Raw genomic sequence first — 26,470 nt, 5'->3', positions numbered from 1 at the left:
TTAACCCTACACTAAACCCCCACCCTATTTTTAAATACCCTACCATCTAACCCTACACTAAAACCCCCCACCCTACTCCACTATTTAAATACCCTACCATCTAACCCTACACTAAAACCCCTCACCCTACTCCACTATTTAAATACCCTACCATCTAACCCTACACTAAAACCCCCCACCCTACTCCACTATTTAAATACCCTACCATCTAACCCTACACTAAAACCCCCAACCTACTCCACTATTTAAATACCCTACCATCTAACCCTACACTAAACCCCCACCCTACTCCACTATTTAAATACCCTACCATCTAACCCTACACTAAAACCCCTCACCCTACTCCACTATTTAAATACCCTACCATCTAACCCTACACTAAAACCCCTCACCCTACTCCACTATTTAAATACCCTACCATCTAACCCTACACTAAAACCCTGACCCTACTCCACTATTTAAATACCCTACCATCTAACCCTACACTAAAACCCCCCACCCTACTCCACTATTTAAATACCCTACCATCTAACCCTACACTAAAACCCCCTATCCTACTCCACTATTTAAATACCCTACCATCTAACCCTACACTAAAACCCCTGACCCTACTCCACTATTTAAATACCCTACCATCTAACCCTACACTAAACCCCCTCACGCCACTCCACTATTAATACCCTACCATTTAACCCTACACTAAAACCCCCCAACCTACTCCACTATTTAAATACCCTACCATCTAACCCTACACTAAACCCCCCACCCTACTCCACTATTTAAATACCCTACCATCTAACCCTACACTAAAACCCCTCACCCTACTCCACTATTTAAATACCCTACCATCTAACCCTACACTAAACCCCTGACCCTACTCCACTATTTAAATACCCTACCATTTAACCCTAGACTAAAACCCCTCACCCTACTCCACTATTTAAATACCCTACCATCTAACCCTACACTAAAACCCCTCACCCTACTCCACTATGTAAATACCCTACCATCTAACCCTACACTAAAACCCTGACCCTACTCCACTATTTAAATACCCTACCATCTAACCCTACACTAAAACCCCTCACCCTACTCCACTATTTAAATACCCTACCATCTAACCCTACACTAAACCCCTGACCCTACTCCACTATTTAAATACCCTACCATTTAACCCTAGACTAAAACCCCTCACCCTACTCCACTATTTAAATACCCTACCATCTAACCCTACACTAAAACCCCTCACCCTACTCCACTATGTAAATACCCTACCATCTAACCCTACACTAAAACCCTGACCCTACTCCACTATTTAAATACCCTACCATCTAACCCTACACTAAAACCCCCCACCCTACTCCACTATTTAAATACCCTACCATCTAACCCTATACTAAAACCCCTCACCCTACTCCACTATTAATACCCTACCATCTAACCCTACACTAAAACCCCTCACCCTACTCCACTATTTAAATACCCTACCATCTAAACCTACACTAAAGCCCCTCACCCTACTCTACTATTTAAATACCCTACACATGGAGTAAAACAAACATACAGTCAATAATACAGTAGAAACAAGTCTATATACAATGTGAGCAAATGAGGTGAGATAAGGGAGGTAAAGGGAGGTAAAGGCAAAAAAGGGCCATGGTGGCAAAGTAAATACAATATAGCAAGTAAAACACTGGAATGCTAGATTTGCAGTGGAAGAATGGGCAAAGTAGAAATAATGGTGTGCGAAGGAGCAAAATAAAAAAATTAATAAAATAAATACAGTAGGGAAAGAGGTATATTATTATTATTATATTATATTATTATTATTATTAGGTAGTTGTTTGGGCTAAATTATATGTGGGCTATGTACAGGTGCAGTAATATGTGAGCTGCTCTGACAGCTGGTGCTTAAAGCTAGTGAGGGAGATAAGTGTTCCCAGTTTCAGAGATTTTTGTAGTTCGTTCCAGTCATTGGCAGCACAGAACTGGAAGGAGAGGTGGCCAAAGAAAGAATTGTTTTGGGGGTGACCAGAGAGATATACCTGCTAGAGTGCGTGCTACAGGTGGGTGATGCTATGGTGACCAGCTACCCTACCATACACTTACTAGAAATGTCACGACTTCGGCAGAATACAGTCCTTGTTCAGGCGGCGTTCGGTGGTCCACGCCACCAGCCTTCTAGCCATCGCCAATCCACTTTTAATTTTCCATTTGTTTTGTCCTTGACTTACACACCCGGTTTCAATCCCCCAATTGCTTGTTCATTATTTAACCCTTTGTTCCCCCATGTTTGTTTGTGAGTGATTGTTTATTGTATTGTGGTCCGTATTTGTGGCCTTGGATTTTTTGACGTGTATTGTGATTATTGTTGAGTAAAATTGCGTACATTACTCATATCAGCTGTCCTGCGCATGACTCATCTACACCGTCGAGGAGCGCGTCCAGCAGCACGCGACCATGCTGCAACGTCTGGGCACCGTCGAGGAGCGCGTCCAGCAGCACGCGACCATGTTGCAACGTCTGGGCACCGTCGAGGAGCGCGTCCAGCAGCAGGCGACCATGCTGCAACGTCTGGGCACCGTCGAGGAGCGCGTCCAGCAGCACGCGACCATGCTGCAACGTCTGGGCACCGTCGAGGAGCGCGTCCAGCAGCAGGCGACCATGTTGCAACGTCTGGGCACCGTCATGGATTGCGTGCTGCTGACGATGTATAGATGGGAGAGAGGAGGAAGTCTTCCAATGCCTTCACCAACCCCACTACAGCAGGCCCCACTGTCCACTCCTTCATCAGGTCCCAGCGGGATTCAGCTCGCACTCATGAGGGAGTATGATGGGACAGCTGCAGGATGCCAGTGGAGCTCTACCTGTCGACCGTTGGAGCTCTACCTGGAGCTCCTCCAGCTGGGGCTCTACCTGTCGACCGTCCACCCGGCTCCTTCGGGATGTGAGAGCACGGCCGCCCTCGTCTCCTGCCTCTCAGGCAAAGCCCTGGAGTGGGACAACTCCTTATGGAGTGAGGGAGACACGGCGTTGGACCATTACGCAGAGTTCACCCGCCGCTTAAGGGCAGTTTTCGACCACCCGCCTGAGGGTCGAGCGTTGGGTGAACATCTGCTCCACCTGGGGCAGGGGACGAGGAGCGCGCAGGATTTCGCTTTGGACTTCTGGACCCTGGCCGCCAGTGCGGGATGGAACGTCTGGGCCCTGATCATTCACTACCGGTGCAGTCTGAGCGAGGATGTCCGTCGGGAGTTGGCCTGCCGAGACACCACCCTCACATTGGACCAGCTGGTGGACCTGTCCATCTGGGTGGATAACCTAGTGGCTACCCGCGGACGTCCGGATCGGGGCCTGTCAGTTCCATCCCCCAGCAACTCCGCTCCGACGCCCATGGAGCTGGGAGGTGGTGTAATTAGGGCGACTGGAGGAGGGGCCATTCCCTGCACCATCTGTGGCCGCCGAGGGCACACTGCTGGTCGGTGTTGGGGGGGTTCCTCAGGGAGTCGTGTCACCCCAGGTGAGTTGGCACCAGGCTCACCCAGAGCCCCGTTGCTCACATGTATGTGTTTATTAAATTTCCTGAGTTTTCCCCGCATTCCCAGCATAAGGCGCTCGTAGATTCAGGCGCAGATAGGACTTTTATTGACCGTTCATTTGCCCATAGTTTAGGGATCCCCCTTGTTCCTGTGGATATGCCCTTCCCTGTGCACGCCCTAGATAGTCGACCATTAGGGTCCGTGCTGATTAGGGAGGCCACCGCTTCACTCGGCATGGTTACACAGTCACAAGGAGAGAATCAGTCTCTTCCTTATTGATTCTCCTGTGTTTCCCGTGGTACTGGGCCTACCCTGGTTGGTCTGTCATAACCCCACTATTTCGTGGCAACAGAGGGCTCTCAAGGGTTGTCACGAAAGTGCTCAGGGAGGTGTGTGGGGGTTCCATCGGTGAGACTACGGTGTAAAGTCCAGACCAGGTCTCCACCATGCGCATCCCCTCAGAATATGCCAATTTGGCTCTCGCCTTCTGTAAGAAGAGGGCGACTCAATTACCACCCCATCGACGGGGGGATTGTGCGATAAATCTCCTGGTAGACGCTGCACTTCCCAGGTGTCACGTGTATCCTTTGTCACAGGAGGAGACGGTGGCTATGGAAACATATGTCTCCGAATCCCTGGGGCAGGGGTACATTCGGTCCTCCACTTCACCTGCATCCTCAAGTTAATTATTTTGTGAAGAAGAAGGATGGAGGTCTGCGCCCGTGTATTGACTATCGGGGTATCAATCAGATCACTGTGAGGTACAGTTATCGCCAGCTGCAATGCACTCATCTCAGGAGCCAGTGCGTATCCGGGAGGGGGACGGCAATGCACAGGGCACACTTCTTCACAAAATTGGATCTCAGGCCTTTGTTGACGAGATTTTCGAGCGGTTTTCCAATTCTGATATACTTGTGTCCCTGGTGCGCAGGGTGCTTGGTACCAGAGGTTTATCCGGGGTTTTGGTCAGGTAGCGGCTCCCATTACCTCACTGCTGAAGGGGGGACCGGTGCGACTGCAGTGGACAGCTGAGGCGGGCAGGGCTTTTAGTCACCTGAGGGCTCGGTTTACCTCGGCTCCCGTGCTGGCTCATCCTGATCCCTCTTTGGCATTCCCAAATCTATTTAGTTCTACTTCAGGCAAACAACCTGAAAGGATGGGACACCACCACTCAACACACCCTGGAACTCTTCTGATGTCAAGTCTCTCACACCCAAATACCTCTATGCTGCAACCACCACCTCAATTTTCTGTGACTTCCGTTTCATCCCTGTAGTACAGTTGTTAACCATTGCTATAAATGCTAAAAATCCAATCTTACTGAAACTTATATCACTTGTTGGCCCCCCTCCCACTGTTCTAGTACAGATCTACGAGTCACACCACTCATTTCAGGGTCCCCCTGTTCTAGTACAGATCTACGAGTCACACCCCTCCTCTCAGGATCCCTCCCTCTGTTCCGGTACGGATCTACTACACCCCTCCTCTCAGGATCCCTACCTCTGTTCTGGGTCAGATCTCCTACACCAGTCCTCTCAGGATCCCTCCCTCTGTTCTGGTACAGATCTACTAGTCACAACCCTCCTCTCAGGATCCCTCCCTCTGTTCTGGTACAGATCTAGTAGTCACAACCCTCCTCTCAGGATCCCTCCCTCTGTTCTGGTACAGATCTACTAGTCACACCCCTCCTCTCAGGATCCCTCCCTCTGTTCTGGTACAGATCTACTACATCCCTAGTCTCATGATCCCTCCCTCTGTTCTGGTACAGATCTACTAGTCACAGCAGTCATCTCAGGATCCCTGCCCCTTGACACATCTTCCTCTACTTTCTTCACTGCCTTAGAATATGACAACTTCTGCACTACTGCCTATAAGCTTGACACCTCAAACAACGTAATGTATTCAGCACAAAAGCTTGTACAGGATAACTTATATATCCTAACATTACTTCAACGATTCCACAGCATCCAACAGCATCCAATAAATAAAGTATTTTAGGTATGTTTTATTACTACTTATCTGGCTTGGCTACATTTTAAAATGCACAGATCTGAATTCACATTATATTCTCAAATCCTTCATCCATCCTTCAGTAAAAAGAAAAACATGTCTTGAATAAATACATAGATACATAGATACATAGATACATAGTAATAAAATACTGGATGTGTTTTGATTGCACTACTTCCTCGCTAGCTGCTCAATGTGATGCAAGACAGTTGTCGCCAGTAGAGGGTGCTGTTGTGCTTATCAAAGCTGCCAGTAGAGGGTGCTGTTGTGCTTATCAAAGCTGCCAGTGGAGGGTGCTGTTGTGCTTATCAAAGCTGCCAGTAGAGGGTGCTGTTGTGCTTATCAAAGCTGCCAGTAGAGGGTGCTGTTGTGCTTATCAAAGCTGCCAGTAGAGGGTGCTGTTGTGCTTATCAAAGCTGCCAGTAGAGGGTGCTGTTGTGCTTATCAAAGCTGCCAGTAGAGGGTGCTGTTGTGCTTATCAAAGCTGCCAGTAGAGGGTGCTGTTGTGCTTATCAAAGCTGCCAGTAGAGGGTGCTGTTGTGCTTATCAAAGCTGCCAGTAGAGGGTGCTGTTGTGCTTATCAAAGCTGCCAGTAGAGGGTGCTGTTGTGGTTATCAAAGCTGCCGGTAGAGGGTGCCGTTGTGGTTATCCATGCTGCCAATAGAGGGTGCTGTTGTGGTTATCAAAGCTGCCAGTAGAGGGTGCTGTTGTGGTTATCAAAGCTGCCAGTAGAGGGTGCTGTTGTGGTTATCAAAAGCTGCCAGTAGAGGGTGCTGTTGTATACTGTATAATATAATCTAGTACTGCTCAGTGGTTATACAGTAGAGCAAACTATATTATGTCTATCTATAACATGTAGAGATTCTTCCTGAGTGTGTGTCTCAGATTAATGTTGTATCTGGCTCCTGGATTCCTTCTGTTGTGGTCGAAGATCACCCTGTTCATCTCTGTATGGATATCCACTAGATGTGTTCTCCTGCAAGAAAAGCAAAGGAACCGTGTCATTCATGATTACACTATAAACATTACTTTATTCAGTGCAATAAAAGCAAACATGAAATGTAATCTTTGATGCTTTTTTTGTCTAAATGTTGTACCATTAAACATACTGCAAAAACTGAAGACTGAAACCAGAGAGATCCCAGTGAGCAAAACAATCAGCATTTCACTCTGAACAACAGGATGGCTCATTTTCAATATCTATGACTGAAACATCTCTGTTTGATTGACATGTTGCAGTCAGTACCTCCTTTGAACTGCCTCTCTCAGGGCCTGCAGGTACACAGACCGATGGTCCTTCTCCTCCAGCTGACCCTCATCTGTCCAACAGTGGCTCCAGAAGACATCTGCGTCAGTGGGGACTGTCTCCACACTGAGAGGTTCCCCATACCCGTCTGTCTCCAGGTCCCCCTCCCTGTGAGCAGGGTGACCCGTGGGCCTGGAGGAGCAGTCCTGGGGGCCTGACACACTATAGGTCTGGATGAAAAACAGCTTGGGCTTGCCAGCCAGCCTGGGGCAGTAGTCAGGGGTGAAGAGGTGTCGGACCGTGTCAAGACGCACCCCGAGCCTGTCAAAAAAAATGTACAATAATTATAATAAGATATGCAAAAATGTGCATACATATTTTAGTATGGGTGGGCCCAGTGGGAATCAAACCCACAACCCAGGTGTGGCGAGTTCCATGCTCAACCTGTGAGAGTCTGTAGCCAGCAGGTCGGTAGCAGTACCACGGCTGATGATGCAGCAGGCGAAGGCATCAACTTCCTGGGTCTGCCTCGGTTGGGCAGCCTGCCTGAGAAGAGACAGGGTATCACCCACTCTCGGCCACTTAACCAGGGTCACCTTGAATTGGAGCCCGCTGAACATCTCCTCCAACATGTCTGGTGGGAAGAAGAACATCATCACTGTTACTGACACACATCATCACTGTTACTGACACACATCATCACTGTTACTGACACACATCATCACTGTTACATCATCACTGTTACTGACACACATCATCACTGTTACATCATCACTGTTACTGACACACATCATCACTGTTACATCATCACTGTTACTGACACACATCATCACTGTTACATCATCACTGTTACTGACACACATCATCACTGTTACTGACACACATCATCACTGTTACTGACACACATCATCACTGTTACTGACACACATCATCACTGTTACTGACACACATCATCACTGTTACTGACACACATCATCACTGTTACTGACACACATCATCACTGTTACATCATCACTGTTACTGACACACATCATCACTGTTACTGACACACATCATCACTGTTACTGACACACATCATCACTGTTACTGACACACATCATCACTGTTACTGACACACATCATCCCTGTTACTGACACACATCATCACTGTTACTGACACACATCATCACTGTTACTGACACACATCATCACTGTTACTGACACACATCATCACTGTTACATCATCACTGTTACTGACACACATCATCACTGTTACATCATCACTGTTACTGACACACATCATCACTGTTACATCATCACTGTTACTGACACACATCATCACTGTTACTGACACACATCAACACTGTTACACACATCATCACTGTTACTGACACACATCATCACTGTTACATCATCACTGTTACTGACACACATCATCACTGTTACATCATCACTGTTACTGACACACATCATCACTGTTACATCATCACACACATCATCACTGTTACTGACACACATCATCACTGTTACTGACACACATCATCACTGTTACTGACACACATCATCACTGTTACTGACACACATCATCACTGTTACTGACACACATCATCACTGTTACTGACACACATCATCACTGTTACATCATCACTGTTACTGACACACATCATCACTGTTACTGACACATCATCACTGTTACTGACACACATCATCACTGTTACTGACACACATCATCCACTGTTACTGACACACATCATCACTGTTACTGACACATCATCACTGTTACTGACACACATCATCACTGTTACTGACACACATCATCACTGTTACATCATCACTGTTACTGACACATCATCACTCATCATCACTGTTACTGACACACATCATCACTGTTACATCATCACTGTTACTGACACACATCATCACTGTTACTGACACACATCAACACTGTTACTGACACACATCATCACTGTTACTGACACACATCATCACTGTTACATCATCACTGTTACTGACACACATCATCACTGTTACATCATCACTGTTACTGACACACATCATCACTGTTACATCATCACTGTTACTGACACACATCATCACTGTTACTGACACACATCATCACTGTTACTGACACACATCATCACTGTTACATCATCACTGTTACTGACACACATCATCACTGTTACATCATCACTGTTACTGACACACATCATCACTGTTACTGACACACATCAACCCTGTTACTGACACACATCATCACTGTTACTGACATACATCATCACTGTTACTGACACATATCATCACTGTTACTGACACACATCATCACTGTTACTGACACACATCATCACTGTTACTGACACACATCATCACTGTTACATCATCACTGTTACTGACACACATCATCACTGTTACATCATCACTGTTACTGACACACATCATCACTGTTACTGACATACATCAACCCTGTTACTGACACACATCAACCCTGTTACTGACACACACATCACTGTTACTGACACACATCATCACTGTTACTGACACACATCAACACTGTTACTGACACACATCAACACTGTTACTGACACACATCATCACTGTTACTGACACACATCATCACTGTTACATCATCACTGTTACTGACACACATCATCACTGTTACTGACACACATCATCACTGTTACTGACACACATCAACACTGTTACTGACACACATCATCACTGTTACTGACACACATCATCACTGTTACATCATCACTGTTACTGACACACATCATCACTGTTACTGACACACATCATCACTGTTACTGACACACATCATCCCTGTTACTGACACACATCATCACTGTTACTGACACACATCAACACTGTTACTGACACACATCAACCCTGTTACTGACACACATCATCACTGTTACTGACACACATCAACACTGTTACTGACACACATCAACCCTGTTACTGACACACATCAACCCTGTTACTGACACACATCATCACTGTTACTGACACACATCATCACTGTTACTGACACACATCATCACTGTTACTGACACACATCAACCCTGTTACTGACACACATCAACCCTGTTACTGACACACATCATCACTGTTACTGACACACATCATCACTGTTACTGACACACATCATCACTGTTACATCATCACTGTTACTGACACACATCATCACTGTTACATCATCACTGTTACTGACACACATCATCACTGTTACATCATCACTGTTACTGACACACATCATCACTGTTACATCATCACTGTTACTGTCACACATCAACACTGTTACATCATCACTGTTACTGACACACATCAACACTGTTACTGACACACATCATCACTGTTACTGACACACATCATCACTGTTACTGACACACATCATCACTGTTACTGACACACATCATCACTGTTACATCATCACTGTTACTGACACACATCATCACTGTTACATCATCACTGTTACTGACACACATCATCACTGTTACATCATCACTGTTACTGACACACATCATCACTGTTACTGACACACATCAACACTGTTACTGACACACATCATCACTGTTACTGACACACATCATCACTGTTACATCATCACTGTTACTGACACACATCATCACTGTTACATCATCACTGTTACTGACACACATCATCACTGTTACTGACACACATCATCACTGTTACTGACACACATCATCACTGTTACTGACACACATCATCACTGTTACATCATCACTGTTACTGACACACATCATCACTGTTACATCATCACTGTTACTGACACACATCATCACTGTTACTGACACACATCAACCCTGTTACTGACACACATCAACCCTGTTACTGACACACACATCACTGTTACTGACACACATCATCACTGTTACTGACACACATCATCACTGTTACATCATCACTGTTACTGACACACATCATCACTGTTACTGACACACATCAACCCTGTTACTGACACACATCAACCCTGTTACTGACACACACATCACTGTTACTGACACACATCATCACTGTTACTGACACACATCAACACTGTTACTGACACACATCAACACTGTTACTGACACACATCATCACTGTTACTGACACACATCATCACTGTTACATCATCACTGTTACTGACACACATCAACACTGTTACTGACACACATCAACACTGTTACTGACACACATCATCACTGTTACTGACACACATCATCACTGTTACTGACACACATCATCACTGTTACTGACACACATCATCACTGTTACATCATCACTGTTACTGACACACATCATCACTGTTACATCATCACTGTTACACACATCATCACTGTTACTGACACACATCACACATCACCCTGTTACTGACACACATCATCACTGTTACTGACACACATCATCACTGTTACTGACACACATCAACACTGTTACTGACACATCAACACTGTTACTGACACATCATCACTGTCATATCATCACTGTTACACACATCATCACTGTTACTGACACACATCAACACTGTTACTGACATCATCACTGTTACTGACACACATCAACACTGTTACATCATCACTGTTACTGACACATCATCACTGTTACTGACACACATCATCACTGTTACTGACACACATCATCCCTGTTATGACACACATCATCACTGTTACTGACACACATCATCACTGTTACTGACACACATCAACACTGTTACTGACACACATCATCACTGTTACTGACACACATCATCCCTGTTACTGTCACACATCATCACTGTTACTGACACACATCATCACTGTTACTGACACACATCATCACTGTTACATCATCACTGTTACTGACACACATCATCACTGTTACTGACACACATCAACCCTGTTACTGACACACATCATCACTGTTACTGACACACATCATCCCTGTTACTGTCACACATCAACACTGTTACATCATCACTGTTACTGACACACATCATCACTGTTACATCATGTCACACATCAACACTGTTACATCATCACTGTTACTGACACACATCATCACTGTTACTGACACACATCATCACTGTTACATCATCACTGTTACTGACACATCATCACTGTTACTGACACACATCATCACTGTTACTGACACATCATCACTGTTACACTCATCACTACTGACACATCATCATCACTCATCACTGTTACACACACATCATCACTGTTACATCATTACTGACACACATCATCACTGTTACATCATCACTGTTACACACACATCATCACTGTTACTGACACATCATCACTGTTACACACATCATCACTGTTACTGACACACATCATCACTGTTACTGACACATCATCACTGTTACTGACACACATCATCACTGTTACTGACACACATCAACACTGTTACTGACACACATCATCCTGTTACTGACACAACATCATCACTTTACCTGACACAAACATCACTGTTACTGACACACATCATCACTGTTACTGACACATCATCACTGTTACTGACACACATCATCACTGTTACTGACACACATCATCACTGTTACTGACACACATCATCACTGTTACTGACACACATCATCACTGTTAACTGACACACATCATCACTGTTACTGACACACATCATCACTGTTACATCATCACTGTTACTGACACACATCATCACTGTTACTGACACACATCATCACACACATCAACCCCTGTTACTGACACACATCATCACTGTTACTGACACACATCATCACTGTTACTGACACACATCATCACTGTTACTGACACACATCAACACTGTTACTGACACATCAACCTGTTACTGACACATCATCACTGTTACTGACACATCAACCCTGTTACTGACACATCAACCCTGTTACTGACACACATCACCCTGTTACTGACACACATCATCACTGTTACTGACACACATCACTCACACACATCATCACTGTTACTGACACACATCAACCCTGTTACTGACACACATCAACCCTGTTACTGACACACATCATCACTGTTACTGACACACATCATCACTGTTACTGACACACATCATCACTGTTACATCATCACTGTTACTGACACACATCATCACTGTTACATCATCACTGTTACTGACACACATCATCACTGTTACTGACACACATCATCACTGTTACTGACACACATCATCACTGTTACTGACACACATCATCACTGTTACTGTCACACATCATCACTGTTACTGACACACATCATCACTGTTACATCATCACTGTTACTGACACACATCATCACTGTTACATCATCACTGTTACTGACACACATCATCACTGTTACATCAACCCTGTTACTGACACACATCATCACTGTTACTGACACACATCATCACTGTTACATCATCACTGTTACTGACACACATCATCATTGTTACTGACACACATCATCACTGTTACTGACACACATCATGACTGTTACTGACACACATCATCACTGTTACTGACACACATCACTGTTACATCATCACTGTTACTGACACACATCATCACTGTTACTGACACACATCAACACTGCTACTGACACACATCATCACTGTTACTGACACACATCATCAATGTTACATCATCACTGTTACTGACACACATCATCACTGTTACTGACACACATCATCACTGTTACTGACACACATCATCACTGCTACTGACACACATCAACACTGTTACTGACACACATCATCACTGTTACTGACACACATCATCACTGTTACTGACACACATCATCACTGCTACTGACACACATCAACACTGTTACTGACACACATCATCACTGTTACTGACACACATCATCACTGTTACTGACACACATCATCACTGTTACTGACACACATCATCACTGTTACTGACACACATCATCACTGTTACTGACACACATCATCACTGTTACTGACACACATCACTGTTACTGACACACATCAACACTGTTACTGACACACATTATCACTGTTACTGACACACATCATCAATGTTACTGACACACATCATCACTGTTACTGACACACATCATCACTGTTACTGACACACATCATCACTGTTACTGACACACATCATCACTGTTACTGACACACATCACTGTTACTGACACACATCAACACTGTTACTGACACACATTATCACTGTTACTGACACGCATCATCACTGTTACATCATCACTGTTACTGACACACATCATCACTGTTACTGACACACATCATCACTGTTACATCATCACTGTTACTGACACGCATCATCACTGTTACATCATCACTGTTACTGACACACATCATCACTGTTACTGACACACATCATCACTGTTACTGACACGCATCATCACTGTTACATCATCACTGTTACTGACACACATCATCACTGTTACATCATCACTGTTACTGACACGCATCATCACTGTTACATCATCACTGTTACTGACACACATCATCACTGTTACTGACACACATCATCACTGTTACTGACACGCATCATCACTGTTACATCATCACTGTTACTGACACACATCATCACTGTTACATCACTGTTACTGACACACATCATCACTGTTACATCATCACTGTTACTGACACACATCAACACTGTTACATCATCACTGTACTCTACATCATCGACTGCATCCTTATGTAATACATGTATCACTAGCCACTTTAACTATGCCACTTTGTTTACTTTGTCTACACACTCATCTCATATGTATATACTGTACTCGATACCATCTACTGTATGCTGCTCTGTACCATCACTCATTCATATATCCTTATGTACATATTCCTTATCCCCTTACACTGTGTATAAGACAGTAGTTGTGGAATTGTTAGTTAGATTACTTGTTGGTTATCACTGCATTGTCGGAACTGGAAGCACAAGCGTTTCGCTACACTCGCATTAACATCTGCTAACCATGTGTATGTGACAAATAAAATTTGATTTGATTTGATTTGACATCATCACTGTTACATCATCACTGTTACTGACACACATCATCACTGTTACATCATCACTGTTACTGACACACATCATCACTGTTACTGACACACATCATCACTGTTACTGACACACATCATCACTGTTACTGACACACATCATCACTGTTACTGACACACATCATCACTGTTACTGACACACATCACTGTTACTGACACACATCACTGTTACTGACACACATCAACCCTGTTACTGACACACATCATCACTGTTACTGACACACATCATCACTGTTACTGACACACATCACTGTTACTGACACACATCATCACTGTTACTGACACACATCATCACTGTTACTGACACACATCACTGTTACTGACACACATCACTGTTACTGACACACATCATCACTGTTACTGACACACATCATCACTGTTACTGACACACATCAACACTGTTACTGACACACATCATCACTGTTACTGACACACATCAACACTGCTACTGACACACATCAACCCTGTTACTGACACACATCATCACTGTTACTGACACACATCATCACTGTTACTGACACACATCAACACTGTTACTGACACACATCATCACTGCTACTGACACACATCATCACTGTTACTGACACACATCATCACTGTTACTGACACACATCATCACTGTTACATCATCACTGTTACTGACACACATCATCACTGCTACTGACACACATCATCACTGTTACTAACACACATCATCACTGCTACTGACACACATCATCACTGTTACTGACACACATCAACACTGTTACTGACACACATCATCACTGTTACTGACACACATCATCACTGTTACTGACACACATCATCACTGCTACTGACACACATCATCACTGTTACTGACACACATCAACACTGTTACATCATCACTGTTACTGACACACATCACTGTTACATCATCACTGTTACTGACACACATCAACACTGTTACTGACACACATCATCACTGCTACTGACACACATCATCACTGTTACTGACACACATCAACACTGTTACTGACACACATCATCACTGTTACATCATCACTGTTACTGACACACATCATCACTGTTACATCATCACTGTTACTGACACACATCAACACTGTTACTGACACACATCATCACTGCTACTGACACACATCATCACTGTTACTGACACACATCATCACTGTTACTGTCACACATCAACACTGTTACATCATCACTGTTACTGACACACATCAACACTGTTACTGACACACATCATCACTGCTACTGACACACATCATCACTGTTACTGACACACATCAACACTGTTACTGACACACATCATCACTGTTACTGACACACATCATCACTGCTACTGACACACATCATCACTGTTACTGACACACATGAACACTGTTACATCATCACTGTTACTGACACACATCATCACTGTTACTGACACACATCATCACTGTTACTGACACACATCAACCCTGTTACTGACACACATCATCACTGTTACATCATCACTGTTACTGACACACATCAACACTGTTACATCATCACTGTTACTGACACACATCATCACTGTTACTGACACACATCATCACTGTTACATCATCACTGTTACTGACACACATCAACACTGTTACATCATCACTGTTACTGACACACATCAACACTGTTACATCATCACTGTTACTGACACACATCAACACTGTTACATCATCACTGTTACTGACACACATCAACACTGTTACATCATCACTGTTACTGACACACATCATCACTGTTACTGACACACATCAACCCTGTTACTGACACACATCATCACTGTTACATCATCACTGTTACTGACACACATCATCACTGTTACTGACACACATCAACACTGTTACATCATCACTGTTACTGACACACATCAACACTGTTACTGACACACATCAACACTGTTACTGACACACATCACTGTTACTGACACACATCATCACTGTTACTGACACACATCATCACTGTTACTGACACACATCATCACTGTTACTGACACACATCATCACTGCTACTGACACACATCATCACTGTTACTGACACACATCAACACTGTTACATCATCACTGTTACTGACACACATCACTGTTACATCATCACTGTTACTGACACACATCAACACTGTTACTGACACACATCATCACTGCTACTGACACACATCATCACTGTTACTGACACACATCAACACTGTTACATCATCACTGTTACTGACACACATCATCACTGTTACTGACACACATCATCACTGTTACTGACACACATCAACACTGTTACTGACACACATCAACACTGTTACTGACACACATCATCACTGTTACTGACACACATCATCACTGCTACTGACACACATCATCACTGTTACTGACACACATCATCACTGTTACTGACACACATCATCACTGTTACTGACACACATCATCACTGCTACTGACACACATCAACACTGCTACTGACACACATCAACCCTGTTACTGACACACATCATCACTGTTACATCATCACTGTTACTGACACACATCATCACTGTTACTGACACACATCATCACTGTTACTGACACACATCATCACTGTTACTGACACACATCATCACTGTTACTGACACACATCACTGTTACTGACACACATCATCACTGTTACATCATCACTGTTACTGACACACATCATCACTGTTACTGACACATCACACATCATCACTGTTACTGACACACATCATCACTGTTACTGTCACACATCAACACTGTTACATCAACCCTGTTACTGACACACATCATCCCTGTTACTGACGCACATCATCACTGTTACATCATCACTGTTACATCAACACTGTTACATCATCACTGTTACATCATCACTGTTACATCATCACTGTTACATCATCACTGTTACTGACACACATCATCACTGTTACTGACACACATCATCACTGTTACATCATCACTGTTACTGACACACATCATCACTGTTACTGACACACATCATCACTGTTACTGACACACATCATCACTGTTACTGACACACATCATCACTGTTACATCATCACTGTTACTGACACACATCATCACTGTTACTGACACACATCACCCATCATCACTGTTACTGACACACATCATCACTGTTACTGACACATCATCATCATCACTGTTACTGACACACATCATCACTGTTACTGACACACATCAACACTGTTCACACTGACACATCATCACTGTTACATCATCACTGTTACTGACACACATCATCACTGTTACTCATCACTGTTACATCACTGTTACATCATCACTGTTACTGACACACATCAACTGTTACACATCACTGTTACTGACACAATCATCATCTGACTGTCACACATCAACACTGTTACATCATCACTGTTACACACAACATCATCATCACTGTTACTGACACACATCATCACTGTGACACACATCATCACTGTTAGGTTACATCACACACATCATCACTGTTACTGACACACATCATCACAAACTGTTACTGACACACATCAACACTGTTACATCATCACTGTTACTGACACACATCATCACTGTTACATCATCACTGTTACTGACACACATCATCACTGTTACTGACACAAATCACTGTTACATCATCACTGTTACTGACACATCATCACTGTTACATCATCACTGTTACTGTCACACATCAACCTGTTACAGGCACACATCATCACTGTTACTGACACATCATCACTGTTACAATCACATCACTGTTACTGACACACATCATCACTGTTACTGACACACATCATCAACTGTTACTGAAGACATCATCACTGGACATCATCACTGTTACACAACTCATCACTGTTACTGTTACACACATCATCACAGAAGGACACACATCATCACTGTTACTGTCACACATCACACTGTTACACACAACATCTGTTACTGACACACATCACACTGTTACTGATCATCACTGTTACATCATCACTGCCATCAGACTGTTAAACATCACTGCCACACACATCAACACTGTTACATCAGTGTTACTGACACACATCACTGTTACACTGACCCAACTCCAGCATCACTGTTACATCATCACTGTTACATGATGTAAACATCATCACTGTTACTCATCACTGTTACTAACAATGCACATCACTCATCATGTTACTGACCACATCATCACTGTTACATCATCACATCACACATCATGCTGTTATGACACACATCATCACTGTTACTCATCACTGTTACACCATCAACACTGTTACATCATCACTGTTACTGACACACATCATCACTGTTACTGACAGAACATCATCACTGTTAACATCATGTTAAATCCACTACAGGGAGAGGTTGTTCAACGTACTTTGATTGTGGACTTCAGGGAACACACACCCCCTCATCGATGGAACAGTAGTGGAGAGGGTATACATGTCATAAACTGAATTGGTCCACTGTACGCAGCATCAATCTAGGCTGTATGCTGCTGTACCACACATCATCACTCCTGTGTATGTACATATCATCACTGCCCTTACTTACACTCAAGGACATCAACCACCAGACCACTGTGTACTAAGACACATCATCACTGTTCTATTGTTAGTTAAACATAACATCACTGTTTGTCTGACCCACTAGAATCAAGCATCACTGTTACTGTACATACACATCTCATCAAATCATTGTTATGTAATTTGACACATGATCACTACATCATCCACTGTTTACTTTGTCTACACACTCATCTCATATGTATATACTGTACTCGATCAATCTACTGTATGCTGCTCTGTACCATCACTCACATATATAAGACAGTAGTTGTGGAATTGTTAGTTAGATTACTTGTTATGTTACATCATCACTGTTACATCACACACATCATCACTTTGTTACATCATCACTGTTACATCATCATCACTGTTACATCATCACTGTTACTGACACATCATCACTGTTACATCATCACTGTTACTGACACACATCATCACTGTTACTGACACATCATCACTGTTACATCACATCACTGTTACTGACACATCATCACTTGTCATACTGTTACATCATCACTGTTACTGACACACATCATCATTGTTACTGACACACATCATCACTGTTACTGACACACATCATCACTGTTACATCATCAATGTTACTGACACACATCATCACTGTTACTGACACACATCATCACTGTTACATCATCACTGACACTGACTCAGCGTGTCTTATCTGTCTCTACAGTAGACTCAGCGTGTGTCATCTGTCTCTACAGTAGACTCAGCGTGTGTCATCTGTCTCTACAGTAGACTCAGCGTGTGTCATCTGTCTCTACAGTAGACTCAGCGTGTGTCATCTGTCTCTACAGTAGACTCAGCGTGTGTCATCTGTCTCTACAGTAGACTCAGCGTGTGTCATCTGTCTCTACAGTAGACTCAGCGTGTGTCATCTGTCTCTACAGTAGACTCAGCATGTGTCATCTGTCTCTACAGTAGACTCAGCATGTGTCATCTGTCTCTACAGTAGACTCAGCATGTGTCATCTGTCTCAACAGTAGACTCAGCATGTGTCATCTGTCTCTACAGTAGACTCAGCGTGTGTCATCTGTCTCTACAGTAGACTCAGCATGTGTCATCTGTCTCTACAGTAGACTCAGCGTGTGTCATCTGTCTCAACAGTAGACTCAGCGTGTGTCATCTGTCTCTACAGTAGACTCAGCATGTGTCATCTGTCTCAACAGTAGACTCAGCATGTGTCATCTGTCTCTACAGTAGACTCAGCATGTGTCATCTGTCTCAACAGTAGACTCAGCGTGTGTCATCTGTCTCAACAGTAGACTCAGCGTGTGTCATCTGTCTCTACAGTAGACTCAGCATGTGTCATCTGTCTCAACAGTAGACTCAGCGTGTGTTATCTGTCTCAACAGTAGACTCAGCGTGTCTTATCTGTCTCTACAGTAGACTCAGCGTGTGTTATCTGTCTCTACAGTAGACTCAGCGTGTGTCATCTGTCTCTACAGTAGACTCAGCGTGTGTTATCTGTCTCAACAGTTGACTCAGCGTGTGTTCTGTCTCTACAGTAGACTCAGCGTGTGTCGTCTGTCTCTACAGTAGACTCAGCGTGTGTCATCTGTCTCTACAGTAGACTCAGCGTGTGTTATCTGTCTCTACAGTAGACTCAGCGTGTGTCATCTGTCTCTACAGTAGACTCAGCGTGTGTTCTGTCTCTACAGTAGACTCAGCGTGTGTCGTCTGTCTCTACAGTAGACTCAGCGTGTGTCATCTGTCTCTACAGTAGACTCAGCGTGTGTCATCTGTCTCTACAGTAGACTCAGCGTGTGTCATCTGTCTCTACAGTAGACTCAGCGTGTGTCATCTGTCTCTACAGTAGACTCAGCGTGTGTCATCTGTCTCTACAGTAGACTCAGCGTGTGTCATCTGTCTCTACAGTAGACTCAGCGTGTGTCATCTGTCTCTACAGTAGACTCAGCGTGTGTCATCTGTCTCTACAGTAGACTCAGCGTGTGTCATCTGTCTCTACAGTAGACTCAGCGTGTGTCATCTGTCTCTACAGTAGACTCAGCGTGTGTCATCTGTCTCAACAGTAGACTCAGCATGTGTCATCTGTCTCTACAGTAGACTCAGCATGTGTTATCTGTCTCTACAGTAGACTCAGCATGTGTCATCTGTCTCTACAGTAGACTCAGCATGTGTCATCTGTCTCTACAGTAGACTCAGCGTGTGTCATCTGTCTCTACAGTAGACTCAGCGTGTGTCATCTGTCTCTACAGTAGACTCAGCATGTGTCATCTGTCTCAACAGTAGACTCAGCATGTGTCATCTGTCTCTACAGTAGACTCAGCGTGTGTTATCTGTCTCAACAGTAGACTCAGCATGTGTCATCTGTCTCTACAGTAGACTCAGCGTGTGTCATCTGTCTCTACAGTAGACTCAGCGTGTGTTATCTGTCTCTACAGTAGACTCAGCATGTGTTATCTGTCTCTACAGTAGACTCAGCATGTGGACTCTCACCTCCATCACTGCCAACACAGTCTATGATGAGACATTCACCCCGTGGGTCTGACTGGAGCCTGTAAACATCCACTGGGCTCTACAGAACAGAGAGGCAGGAACATTATTGCAAATGTACCACGCACGTAAGGTCTTCATCCCGAAAGGGACGAATGTATATTCACTGGTATATTACCTGTTAGAACACTATGTATATTACCTGATAGAACACTATGTATATTACCTGGTATATTACCTGGTAGAACACTATGTATATTACCTGGTATATTACCTGGTAGAACACTATGTATATTACCTGATAGAACACTATGTATACTACCTGGTAGAACAATATGTATATTACCTGGTAGAACACTATGGTAATATACCAGGTAATATACATAGTGTTCTACCAGGTAATATACCAGGTAATATACATAGTGTTCTATCAGGTAATATACATAGTGTTCCATCGGGTAATATACCAGGTAATATACCAGGTAATATACATAGTGTTCTACCAGGTAATATACCAGGTAATATACATAGTGTTCTACCAGGTAATATACATAGTGTTCTACCAGGTAATATACATAGTGTTCTACCAGGTAATATACATAGTGTTCTACCAGGTAATATACATAGTGTTCTACCAGGTAATATACATAGTGTTCCATCGGGTAATATACCAGGTAATATACATAGTGTTCTATCAGGTAATATACATAGTGTTCTACCAGGTAATATACCAGGTAATATACATAGTGTTCTATCAGGTAATATACATAGTGTTCCATCGGGTAATATACCTGATAGAACACTATGTATATTACCTGATAGAACACAATGTATATTACCTGGTAGAACACTATGTATATTACCTGGTAGAACACTATGTATATTACCTGGTAGAACACTATGTATATTACCTGGTATATTACCTGATAGAACACTATGTATATTACCTGGTAGAACACTATGTATATTACCTGGTATATTACCTGGTAGAACACTATGTATATTACCTGGTATATTACCTGGTATATTACCCGATGGAACACTATGTATATTACCTGGTAGAACACTATGTATATTACCTGGTCGAACACTATGTATATTACCTGGTATATTACCTGATAGAACACTATGTATATTACCTGGTAGAACACTATGTATATTACCTGGTATATTACCTGGTAGAACACTATGTATATTACCTGGTATATTACCTGGTAGAACACTATGTATATTACCTGGTATATTACTCGATGGAACACTATGTATATTACCTGGTAGAACACTATGTATATTACCTGGTAGAACACTATGTATATTACCTGGTAGAACACTGTGTATATTACCTGGTAGAACACTATGTATATTACCTGGTAGAACACTATGTATATTACCTGGTATATTACCTGATAGAACACTATGTATATTACCTGGTATATTACCTGGTATATTACCCGATGGAACACTATGTATATTACCTGATAGAACACTATGTATATTACCTGGTAGAACACTATGTATATTACCTGGTAGAACACTGTGTATATTACCTGATAGAACACTATGTATATTACCTGGTAGAACACTATGTATATTACCTGGTAGAACACTATGTATATTACCTGATAGAACACTATGTATATTACCTGGTATATTACCCGATGGAACACTATGTATATTACCTGATAGAACACTATGTATATTACCTGGTAGAACACTATGTATATTACCTGGTAGAACACTATGTATATTACCTGGTAGAACACTATGTATATTACCTGGTAGAACACTATGTATATTACCTGATGGAAAACTATGTATATTACCTGGTAGAACACTATGTATATTACCTGGTAGAACACTATGTATATTACCTAGTAGAACACTATGTATATTACCTGGTAGAACACTATGTATATTACCTGGTAGAACACTATGTATATTACCTGGTAGAACACTATGTATATTACCTGGTAGAACACTATGTATATTACCTGGTAGAACACTATGTATATTACCTGGTAGAACACTATGTATATTACCTGGTAGAACACTATGTATATTACCTGATGGAACACTATGTATATTACCTGGTAGAACACTGTGTATATTACCTGGTAGAACACTATGTATATTACCTGGTAGAACACTGTGTATATTACCTGGTAGAACACTATGTATATTACCTGGTAGAACACTATGTATATTACCTGGTAGAACACTATGTATATTACCTGATAGAACACTATGTATATTACCTGGTATATTACCTGGTAGAACACTATGTATATTACCTGATAGAACACTATGTATATTACCTGGTAGAACACTATGTATATTACCTGGTAGAACACTATGTATATTACCTGGTAGAACACTATGTATATTACTCGATGGAACACTATGTATATTACCTGGTAGAACACTATGTATATTACCTGGTAGAACACTATGTATATTACCTAGTAGAACACTATGTATATTACTTGGTAGAACACTATGTATATTACCTGGTAGAACACTATGTATATTACCTGGTAGAACACTATGTATATTACCTGGTAGAACACTATGTATATTACCTGGTAGAACACTATGTATATTACCTGGTAGAACACTATGTATATTACCTGGTAGAACACTGTGTATATTACCTGGTAGAACACTATGTATATTACCTGATAGAACACTATGTATATTACCTGGTATATTACCTGGTAGAACACTATGTATATTACCTGGTATATTACCTGGTAGAACACTATGTATATTACCTGATAGAACACTATGTATACTACCTGGTAGAACAATATGTATATTACCTGGTAGAACACTATGGTAATATACCAGGTAATATACATAGTGTTCTACCAGGTAATATACCAGGTAATATACATAGTGTTCTATCAGGTAATATACATAGTGTTCCATCGGGTAATATACCAGGTAATATACCAGGTAATATACATAGTGTTCTACCAGGTAATATACCAGGTAATACCATGGTGTTCTACCAGGTAATATAGTGTTCTACCAGGTAATATACATAGTGTTCTACCAGGTAATATACATAGTGTTCTACCAGGTAATATACATAGTGTTCTACCAGGTAATATACATAGTGTTCCATCGGGTAATATACCAGGTAATATACATAGTGTTCTATCAGGTAATATACATAGTGTTCTACCAGGTAATATACAGGTAATATACATAGTGTTCTATCAGGTAATATACATAGTGTTCCATCGGGTAATATACCTGATAGAACACTATGTATATTACCTGATAGAACACAATGTATATTACCTGGTAGAACACTATGTATATTACCTGGTAGAACACTATGTATATTACCTGGTAGAACACTATGTATATTACCTGGTATATTACCTGATAGAACACTATGTATATTACCTGGTAGAACACTATGTATATTACCTGGTATATTACCTGGTAGAACACTATGTATATTACCTGGTATATTACCTGGTATATTACCCGATGGAACACTATGTATATTACCTGGTAGAACACTATGTATATTACCTGGTCGAACACTATGTATATTACCTGGTATATTACCTGATAGAACACTATGTATATTACCTGGTAGAACACTATGTATATTACCTGGTATATTACCTGGTAGAACACTATGTATATTACCTGGTATATTACCTGGTAGAACACTATGTATATTACCTGGTATATTACTCGATGGAACACTATGTATATTACCTGGTAGAACACTATGTATATTACCTGGTAGAACACTATGTATATTACCTGGTAGAACACTGTGTATATTACCTGGTAGAACACTATGTATATTACCTGGTAGAACACTATGTATATTACCTGGTATATTACCTGATAGAACACTATGTATATTACCTGGTATATTACCTGGTATATTACCCGATGGAACACTATGTATATTACCTGATAGAACACTATGTATATTACCTGGTAGAACACTATGTATATTACCTGGTAGAACACTGTGTATATTACCTGATAGAACACTATGTATATTACCTGGTAGAACACTATGTATATTACCTGGTAGAACACTATGTATATTACCTGATAGAACACTATGTATATTACCTGGTATATTACCCGATGGAACACTATGTATATTACCTGATAGAACACTATGTATATTACCTGGTAGAACACTATGTATATTACCTGGTAGAACACTGTGTATATTACCTGGTAGAACACTATGTATATTACCTGGTATATTACCTGGTAGAACACTATGTATATTACCTGGTATATTACCTGGTAGAACACTATGTATATTACCTGATAGAACACTATGTATATTACCTGGTAGAACACTATGTATATTACCTGGTAGAACACTATGTATATTACCTGGTAGAACACTATGTATATTACCTGGTAGAACACTATGTATATTACCTGATGGAAAACTATGTATATTACCTGGTAGAACACTATGTATATTACCTGGTAGAACACTATGTATATTACCTGGTAGAACACTATGTATATTACCTGGTAGAACACTATGTATATTACCTGGTAGAACACTATGTATATTACCTGGTAGAACACTATGTATATTACCTGGTAGAACACTATGTATATTACCTGGTAGAACACTATGTATATTACCTGGTAGAACACTATGTATATTACCTGGTAGAACACTATGTA

At 41.9% G+C, this 26,470-nt stretch overlaps 1 protein-coding gene across 3 annotated transcripts in view; it reads right to left on the bottom strand.

The window, feature by feature from the left end:
* Positions 1 to 5,524: 5,524 nt before the first annotated feature.
* LOC118380379 (CASP8 and FADD-like apoptosis regulator) overlaps positions 5,525 to 26,470 on the bottom strand; it is a 34,616-nt gene continuing 13,670 nt past the window's right edge. For all 3 annotated transcript variants that reach the window (XM_052523080.1, XM_052523082.1, XM_052523081.1), the window contains exons 8-11: positions 21,782 to 21,860; positions 7,240 to 7,429; positions 6,796 to 7,116; positions 5,525 to 6,525 (exon numbers count right to left, since the gene is read on the bottom strand). In XM_052523080.1, the coding sequence (XP_052379040.1) occupies positions 6,396 to 6,525; positions 6,796 to 7,116; positions 7,240 to 7,429; positions 21,782 to 21,860 (720 nt within the window). In that variant the 3' untranslated portion in view covers positions 5,525 to 6,395. The remainder of the gene's footprint in view (positions 6,526 to 6,795; positions 7,117 to 7,239; positions 7,430 to 21,781; positions 21,861 to 26,470) is intronic.

This window comes from Oncorhynchus keta, chromosome 7, assembly GCF_023373465.1.
Source record: "Oncorhynchus keta strain PuntledgeMale-10-30-2019 chromosome 7, Oket_V2, whole genome shotgun sequence".
Classification (NCBI taxonomy): Eukaryota; Metazoa; Chordata; class Actinopteri; order Salmoniformes; family Salmonidae; genus Oncorhynchus; species Oncorhynchus keta.
Note: the sequence above shows the minus strand (reverse complement) of the source record. Positions and strands in the feature narration are given on the sequence as shown.